This window comes from Lycium ferocissimum, chromosome 1 (assembly GCF_029784015.1).
Source record: "Lycium ferocissimum isolate CSIRO_LF1 chromosome 1, AGI_CSIRO_Lferr_CH_V1, whole genome shotgun sequence".
Lineage (NCBI taxonomy): Eukaryota > Viridiplantae > Streptophyta > Magnoliopsida > Solanales > Solanaceae > Lycium > Lycium ferocissimum.
Genome location: NC_081342.1, coordinates 73,233,530 through 73,243,166, shown reverse-complemented (window position 1 = coordinate 73,243,166; position 9,637 = coordinate 73,233,530). Strand labels below are relative to the sequence as shown.

The 9,637-nt window shown below is 34.9% G+C and overlaps 1 protein-coding gene across 2 annotated transcripts; it reads right to left on the bottom strand.

Moving 5' to 3' along the window:
• Positions 1 to 5,085: 5,085 nt before the first annotated feature.
• LOC132031421 (mitochondrial pyruvate carrier 1-like) lies at positions 5,086 to 8,873 on the bottom strand. Of its 2 annotated transcripts, none has more exons than XM_059421388.1 (5): positions 8,606 to 8,873; positions 6,416 to 6,532; positions 6,273 to 6,327; positions 6,065 to 6,193; positions 5,086 to 5,357 (listed from the first exon to the last, which is right to left on the bottom strand). In XM_059421388.1, exons 2-5 carry the CDS (start codon positions 6,506 to 6,508, stop codon positions 5,284 to 5,286), a joined length of 351 nt encoding a protein of 116 aa, XP_059277371.1. In that variant the 5' UTR covers positions 6,509 to 6,532; positions 8,606 to 8,873; the 3' UTR covers positions 5,086 to 5,283. The 2 variants fall into 2 exon arrangements, with proteins under 2 accessions (XP_059277371.1, XP_059277379.1); XM_059421396.1 differs by having other exon boundaries at positions 6,058 to 6,193; positions 8,606 to 8,838.
• Between the last annotated feature and the right edge of the window lie 764 nt (positions 8,874 to 9,637).

Sequence of the window (9,637 nt, the reverse complement as noted above, 5' to 3'; positions counted from 1 at the left end):
TATCGAGCGTATAAGAGTTTAAGATCATGTTTAGTAGGTATTGGAAGGTTCCGGGATCAAGCGAATCGAAGAAATTAAGTTTGTCGAAACTTTGAAAAAATTTGGCAGAATTCTGGACAGGATTTTTGGTCCAAATTTGGGGAGGTATATCTTCTAGCATTTGAGGAGTTATGGAATGCATAATCTATGTAAATTCAAGTTCAGAGAGTTTTCTTTCCAATGCAACTGACAGATCGCAAATTCGAGAATTACGGTGAAAAATATGTCCCGTACCAAAAAATAAGATTTCAAGTACGGACCGTGTTTCCCTTGGCAGAAGGCAGAGTTTTATACTGAGAATTACAGCCAAGAAATACAGACCATATTTAAAGATACGGTCCGTACTTTTTATCCATATTTTTAAATCGGCATATATATTTCATATACTTATCCTTTTAACTCATTTTCTCCATTCCCCTGATCTCCAACATTCTAGAAAATTCTCTCCATCACATCTAATCCATTCTTAACAAAAATCAAGAATCAAAAGAGAAGATTAAGTGTTTAGGGATGCTAAAGTGATCATGGAAGCTTGTTTCTCCTCTAGGTGGTGGTTTTGGAGGATACTTCAAGATGAAGCACTCTTGGTATTGATGTATTCTTAAGTTTTGAGGTAAGATTCAATCCTAACTCCATGTTTATGAGTTTATATGATGAAAAGGAGTTGGAGGAAAGGTTCATATATGAATGAGTATATGTTGAGATGTAATTTAACTTAAGCCATGTTGTAAATATGTTTTTGAGCTTGAGGATGTTATACTTGGTATAATTGGAAGAAGAAGGGCTATAAGTGTTGTATACAAAGCATATTGGGTTGTTTTGATATAAATCTTGGAGTGAGTAGTTATATGGAATTAAAGAGACTTATATGAGGTTGTTGTTATGTTGTTGACTATTAGGTGTGCTATAGTGACTAAGGAGATTGGAATGCTATCCCGACAGTCTCATTGTGGGATTTGTTGACGACTTGAGGTATGTTAAGGTTAACTTTCCTTCTTTTGGCATGATCCTTATGAACGGAACATAAACGTAACGCTACTCCATAAATGATTATATTCTTAGAAGCTAGGGATGTTCCATGTTCTAGAATGTTATTTTCAGTAAGTTTTCTTCAGATTCAGTATGATTCATAGTCATTTATTAACGAAAATGCTAGCACATAACGACGTTCGGAGGTATAACGACCTACATCACTCCGATGTTCATGATGTACTCTTATCATATTCATCCATTACATTTATATTATATATATATACATGTACGACCTATGACGTTATATACGCGTATATTATGTATTTTATATATATATATATATATACACACACACACACACACACACACACACATATATATATATATATATATATATATATATATTATGGGGTATGGGGGGAATATATATATATATATATATATATATATATATATATATATGGGGTATGGGGAAGGTGACACGTATATATATGCACTACCGTGATGATGATGCCCGCAGGTGATATGATACGATGGGATGCCCTACAGATATATATATATATATATATATATATATATATATATATATATATATATATATATATATATATATGACCTCATGCATGCATGCACAGTATTTATGCATATCATTGGCCCTCAGAGGCAGTTCAGACATACAGGTTGCATTCATTTCATCCTATGTACTCTTATGTCTCTTTCATGTTACTTTCATGCCTTACATACTCAGTACGGTTGTCCGTATTGACGTCCTTTTTCTGGGGCGCTGCGTTTCATGCCAGTAGGCTCAGGTAGACAGGTTGACGATCCGCCCCTGTAAGTTGTTGTTCAGCTGATATGGGAGCACTCCTCTTGTTCCGGAGTTGCAGTCTAGTCTTGGTACGATATTTTTGATATGCATATGGATATGGCGAGGCCCTGTCCCGACCTTAATACGTCACATACTCTAGTAGAGGCTTGTAGACAGTCATGGGTTAGTTAGACGTTGTATGGTCCCCTCGGCCTATATTTTTCCTATATAGTATTTCATGATGGCCTTGTCAGCTTACACAGTTTTGTCCAGCATAGTCATATAGTATATATGTCTTTTTGCGCTCCTCCCTTTTTCAGCATATTTCTCTCATGATTTAGCAGATTTCCATTTGATGACCCTCGAGGTCAACTCTTGTTTATGATTATGATATGGAAGTATGATTATCGGTGCTCGGCAGGTAGGGCTCGGGTGCCCGTAATGGCCCTCTGGTTTGAGTCGTGACATATTCCGTGACTAGGTTTTTAGGCCCTTCATTTTTCACTCTCTTTAAGTGTTTCTTTCCTATTCTTTCTTTCTTATAAAAGCAGTCAAGAGATGGATTTAAGAATTCGCTAGAACTTTTATTTGAGTGCACAATGTTAGTTTTATTTATATGACTCTTTTCATAAATATAAGAGATTAATTAAATAAAACACAAAAAAAAATTGTAAAATTATTTACTTCAAATTGTAACTATTCACAGGAGATTATTTCCTCAATCGAGATTAACTTTCAAAAAAAAAAAAATCCCACCGTCAATTTGCCAAAAATAAGGCCAAAAGATCGGGGAATTATTATCCACAATGTAAACAAGAAAAGAAAGGATAAGTTTGGCTTTGAATTCATTGTTAGCAAAACAATAAAAGAACTTTGCCTTATTTTTACATGAAAAGTAATTAATTCTGTATTTCAAAATTTATTTGGGGCTTTGGAATATATAAGCAGATTGCATTTCATAGATATTATTTTCTTTTTCTTCGTCTTCCGTAGCTTTTACTTTTGTTTTCTTCTCTTTTCGATACGTTTCAAGTTTTGATTTAGAAAAATCCAACTGCACCTCTTCCTTTCCACACCTCTTTCCTAATAAAGTTTATATAACGTTAAAAGGTTTTCCCATTATTAAGTTACTTAAAAGATACTCCATTTAAGCTGAAGCAGAGCTATCTTTGTTCAAGAGAAGTTCATTGACACGTACGTCTCCGATTGTAAAACTAAATTATTTAGATATATAGGCCAATGTTTTTAATGTATATATACTATCTATTGAATCCACGTGATTTTTTCCGTGTGTTTACTTCTTTATATTTTAATTTGAATTCTTCTAGTAAAATATCGAATCCATCAGTGCTTATAGATGACCGTCCATAATGATTGTATGTATTTCGGAACTTGAAAAATCAGGTAGATAACCTATTATTACATATCAAAAGCTATCGAACCTCCTACCTCATTTTTCACGTTCTTTGATTTTCTGATTGGTGCTCGATATCCGCATTTGAGCCCAATCAATCCAGATAATTCACACCGCATCGCGCCATTCGGGGGGAGCGCTTCCTCCAAAGATTTTTTTCCATATCCATGTTCGAACCCCTAATCCCTAATTAAGAGGGCTTGCAAGCTTCATCTCTTTTCGCACAAGTTAAATTATGTATTTGTCTTAAAAGTTCATTAACTATGTATAGATTATTTATTTAGAATTAAATAACAGTAAAATTAGGTTACATAAGTTATAATGTCAAATTCCGGTTCCAAATTTGATTTGAATTAAATAATTTCATCAAAATGGAAGTTAAAATATTAAAGGAGTGGAATGAAAATTTGCTTTTATATAGCTACCACTTGTGGGACTACACGATAAGTATATAGTTGTTGTTGTTATTATACGCATGCGTACTAACACAAATTATATTTTTTTAGTTAAATATATCGCTTTTATATGCAGTTTGGGCGAAAGCATGTGCCTCACATGTATATATATATATATATATATATATATATATATATAGAGAGTGTAATTTTCCTGCAAAAGGGATACTTCGGATTAACCCACTTATGCCGCTCCCTAGCTCCCGCCTCTGCATATATATGAGATTTATATGCTAGTAAAAAATGTAGACAAACTTCTGATACTTTTTACTATTGTAGAAATTGGTGATAAAAACCAAGAGTGTTGAGTACATGCCCTTCTTCCTTTCCTTTTTCTCATTTCTCTGCAGCACTAGTTGGTTGGCTTATGCCCTCATCCGTCTCGACGTCTACACTCTTGTGAGTATTTTTTACTTATTTTATATTGTCAATGTATATAAGTTAAATCCTTCTCGAATACTACTCTATATATTTCGGTTCCTTATTTCAGATACCAAATGTGATGGGAACAGTGCTGGGCCTAGCCCAACTGCTGCTTTATGCTACGTATTACAAGTCCACTAGGAGACAGATAGCAGAGAGAAACTGGACCTGGTTGAGAAGATAGTCTGTGGAGTAGCCCAAAAGATAAGCAATGAGGCCATTGTTTAGAAGGCCCATATTCTAATGATTTTGGGCCCTTGACCCAACTTTTATGGGCCCATTTCCTTCCTAGCACCATGCCCTAGCTCCCCCAGAACAAAGGCAAGAAATAACAACAAAAAGAAACAACTTTCATCTTCTGCTACAGTTTATCTAATGTTGATGTGTGTACATATAAGTCAAATGAACTTTGGGTATCCCACAAGCTAGTTCATGAGTTAAAGATTGCCCAAGATTATATAAGGAGGCAAATAATTCCATTCACACACCAATGTGGGACAAGCCCCCCACCCCCTCCCCTCAGATTTCCACTCATAAAAAGCCCATGGACATAAAAAGCCTGTGGACCTTACATCGGGTAAACCAAGAATTAAGATGGGTATAGCTCTGATAATATGATAAGAAATGGACTATGGACCTAACTCAACCCCGAAACCTAACGCATGAAGTAAGAATTGTCCAAGATCATATTAGGAGGCAAATAATCCCATCCCACACCGAGGTGGGACACTTGACAGTTTGTTAGGGTGAAGAAAGTTTCTAGATTGGAGCTTTTTAGATCAAATGGTAGTGTTTGGCTAGACAGAAGTGGTGAAATCTAGGAACGGAAATGGGACTCGGAAGGACAGGGTGAAATGCTAGCGAGGCGGGACAGGGGATGGCTAGACAGAAGTAGTGAAATCTAGGAACGGAAATGGGACTCGGAAGGACAGGGTGAAATGCTAGCGAGGCGGGACAGGGGAAAGACTTGGGCGAAGAGGCGAAATCACAAATATATTGAATTCTTCCATACTAATTTCTTGCCATTCAAATTGTCCTACCTTATTACGGCAAATCTTATAAACATGATCATTCACTACAATGGTCACTATGTTAGTACTTTGAGCTGCTAGTTCAGCTCTTGGATGATCAAGAACAATAATCTGTGCAATGAGTGATGGAAATAACCAAATCTACAAACAGGTCCAGAACAAAACGGGAAAGAACACTAGATCACGCTGCTCTGTCGGCATTCTTCTGCAAATATCTGCAGGTACAACGGGAAACCAACATATAAACAAATAATTGGTAGCATATATTGCAAACATATACTCGTAAAATTGTAACTGTAAGCACAAAACACAGGAACAAACTTCAAGGGCACGACACACACAAGTCATCAGATATAGGCTCTCAAGCATATTACACGAATTACTAAGGGGAGGAGGAATAAACAAGAGCAAAAGAAATCTATTTCCTAAGCACCATTAATCCATTGAAGATCTTTTTCATTCTGTAATAAGCACCATTAATCCATTGAAGATCTTTTTCATTCTGTAATACTCCCCCTGTTCCAATTTATGTGGTAAAATTAAAATAGGCATGTAGTTTAAGAAAGAAATGAAGACTTAAGGAACTTGTGGTCATAAACATGCCATAACATATGTTTGGTTATAAGACTTTTGAAACGTGTGCTCTTAAACATTCCATAACACTCGTGTGGCTATAAAAGCTTCTTACTAAGGGTAAAACAAGAAGTTTAAGTTAAATTGTTTAAATTTAGAAAGTTATCCTTTTTTTAAACCGACTAAAAAGGAAATGTTGCCACACAAACTGGCATGAAGGGAGTAGCTGTTTATTTCTCTCCTTTTTTCACTTAAAATCCTCTTGAAGGAGGAATAAGTCAATGTCTGGCTAGGAGGGGCAGAAAATACCAACAAAGTTGTAAAGTTAAGATAACCGTTTACCCTTGACCTTTTGCCCAACGTGATAGCTGATAAAGTTGCACCGTCTCGTTCGAGGCATGGCATGCCAAAAGTAGATAATTACGAGGCTGTACCATCCATGCAAATCTCATGAACAGTGCAGAATACACGCACATTGCTGCATTATAAGGGGGAAAAAAAAAAGATGAAGGTATATATCGTTAAAGCCAGCAGCTGTTTAAATAGAAAACTCCTACCTGAGGTCATGTTGCCTGATATCATTTCTGGGGGTTTCTGTGTGTCTACGAGTCCCTGCAAAGTAGGTAAATATAACTCATGTACAATATCAACCAATGGAAACCAATGTAATGTTATAATATTATATTCTAGATAAGCATACAGCAATGACAAATCCCCAGTTGGCTACAGGACCCCAAAAATGGGTTGTTTTTGGGCCAACAGGACTGTTCAAAAATGCCTTGAAGGTAGCCATACGCGTCACGATGAGTGGAATTTCCTGCAATCTAACACAAAATTTATTCAGTTCTAATAACAAAGGTTCAGAAGTGTAGGAAAATGAAGAGCAGCACAATGGAAACACACGAAAAATGAATAGCAGCAGATAGGGAAATAAACAAAGAATTGCTAGGCACGGTTGTCAAACAAAAGATATCCAGTTATATGGTATTTGACTAAGCTAATATAGCAGCGGGCAGCAGCAACAAGAGAAACACATAGCAAGAAAAGGGGGAAGACAGCACTTAATGAATCACATTAGACGTGAGCTAAAGCAACTTTCAGTAATCTACCAGGAATCAACAAGAAAGCACAGGAAACCAACAACGAAAAGTAAAATTTTATCAAAATCTAGCAATAAAACTAATTGAAGCAAGAAATTGATTATGATCAGCATGGAGTGTATTGAATTAAAGGATGCAACAACAATCAACTAATGACTCCTTATTACTTCAATGGCAATTCCTTCCATCAGTCCATGTACAGGATAACCAAAAACACTTATTAAGTTCACTCATAGGATCAATGTAGCAACGAACTCTAAAGAGAAAACACTTCAACCACGCCAATAAATTATTACCCAAGTCTGCCCTCTAGGACGTAATGAGGAGTCAACCATTAACTAATTCAAATGTATCATGATCATTAAAGCAAATCTGTTAAGTTAGGTCCCCAAAACATAGTTCACTTTGTGAAAAATGATCAGCAGCAGTCAATCTAATACAATCAAAACGATCATATTTCAAAAGTTGGTTAAGCTATTATCACATATACTTCGTATGCCATAGAAAGAAAATGTTTTTTTGATGAGTAATCAAGCTATCTTAATTAACACCGAGAAGGTGATGACATGTACTTGTGTGCCAGAGAAGATTAGACATAGAAAAGTCAATCTCGAATGCAACTGTGATGTTGTCCTTAGCGACAAAGACCAAATACCTTGTTAACTAAATAATTTTATTCTATAGCCAATATCAAAAATATAAATAGTTTTGACAGAAGCAACCTGTGACTTCCTAATTATTGAAAGAGTTCTCGCTGAAACTATATTAGCTCAGACGAGATTTAGATTTTAGACAGAACATTCAATCCTACACAGCAACAAAAGAAAGTTACAAGCTATGTTGCTCGGACTCTTCAAAATACTGGAATATCTGTCGGATCCCCAAAAGAATGCATTTCTGTAGGACAACATGGTTCCAGAAATATTTTTGGAGGGTCCGAGCAACATAGGTAATAAGTAGCTCTATTGCCATCTCATCTAGCGTACAGTTCAGACATTTTGAGCAAAATTCCCTTTTTTATACCACCCCAACAGCATCCACCATTCAACAGAGAACTAAAAACTATCCAGGACGAAGAATCCACCATCCACTAGACTTTAAGTGGTCGTTTGGCTCGGAATATTTTTATTTTTTTCCGGAGTTGACATCCGGAAGCTATGTTTGGCCATAAAATTCCAGAATTCAACTTGAAGTCAAATTCCGAATTTTTCTGGAATTTGAAAAACACCAAAAAGCTGTTTTCACTTTTTTCACTCCAAATCACTCACAAAAATTCAAAAACAACTCCAATTTGTATTCATGCTAAAACACAACTCCGATTTCCAAATACCATTTTTCACTTTGAAAACAAAAACTACTTTTTTGAAATACTCACAATTTTCATGGCCAAACAGGCCCTAAATATACAAACTTTATCTAACTATCCACTAAACAAGCACCAATACAGCTCTCTGAAAAAATACAAGCACCATCATGGATAAAACAAAACGAATAAAGTTACAAGAACAAGAAGAACTATCAGTTATATTTACACCAATCAACATACATAAAATTGAGGAGAAACTAACACTAAATCTTCCCAAAAACATAAAAACAAGATGATGAAAAAAAAGTGGAAACTTGCTGAAAAAATCATTAATTCACTCCATTTCCCAAACAATTTATTTATTTCCTTCATCACCCTTTTATCAGATATCAACAACATACATATTCCAGCCATAAGTTCAATAATAAATGTATTCAACAAACTGTAAAAAAATACAATCTAAATAAAATGCTCAAAACCATACCTTAATCAGATATCTGAAACGTGGGTTGCTCCGAAAAAATGATTTAGATTATCAATAACTTCTGTATATAGATATCTGGTCCTTTTTTGGTTGTCTATGTTGTACTAGTTGATAGTCAACAAAGGCGAACTGATATTATTTTTATAAATAAAAAATTTCTTTGGGGGATTTTTGTAAAATAATTAAGTTGTTTCTTTTTTATAACTCTGGTGTCCGGGTTTGATAATTATGGTGTTCGGACTAACTTGCGCTCGAGTTTTTCTGACCAGCACAATAAAATTGATGGTTCTTTTTTTATATTGATATAAAACTAATATAAGATGTTTATTAGAATGTTAACATCTAACATGGTCACTTATATTTTTTATAGTGATATATTTATGATAATATATTGTTTGATACTGTAATACTTATCAAAATACATCTATATAATTGTCAAATTATGTTTAATGAGATATTTTTACAATGATAATGACTAGCTATTTATATATGATACCAAGGTGGCATTCATTCAATCAAATCTTTATGTATGTTTGACTTTTTTTGGAAAGGAAGGAATGCAGGGAAGAATTACATTGATATTTTTTTCGTATCGGTTCTACATCAGATGATGAGCCCACGCGAAAACCCTGAGGTGTGTTTGTACGTGTAATGTCGTATGTATGATAGAGGTAGTGTGGTGATTGACCTCAATCCAAGGTTCAACGAATGAATGAAGCTATGATCGTAGAGATGATGGTCTTCCCAAGTCTCAAGTCTCCAACCATAATAGAATAGATAGGCGAAGCTTAATATACGCCTATCGATAGATAGCAAGTTGCTTCCAAGCTCAAACCATTTGAAAGGGAATTGCTACTTTTTTCTTGTTATTTTTTCTCACACCCTGATGTTTGTGCTTGATTCGAATCCGCTTTATTAGGTTTTTATTAGATTTTTAAGGAGTATCCAACAAAGTCATATTTTCTTGTAGTTTTATATTTGTGATAATATTATTGTTTAATATGTAGCTTAAAATACTTAAATTAAAATACA

What these genes read in the sequence shown, in the direction of transcription:
- LOC132031421 (XM_059421388.1), bottom strand. Translation starts at nt 6,508, where the DNA reads ATGGCTACCTTCAAGGCATTTTTGAACAGTCCTGTTGGCCCAAAAACA. An exon ending in ACTGGGGATTTGTCATTGCT is followed by an intron (nt 6,328 to 6,415) that starts GTATGCTTATCT and finishes CCTACTTTGCAG; the next exon opens with GGACTCGTAGACACACAGAA. An exon ending in GCTATCACGTTGGGCAAAAG is followed by an intron (nt 5,358 to 6,064) that starts GTCAAGGGTAAA and finishes TTGTACCTGCAG; the next exon opens with ATATTTGCAGAAGAATGCCG.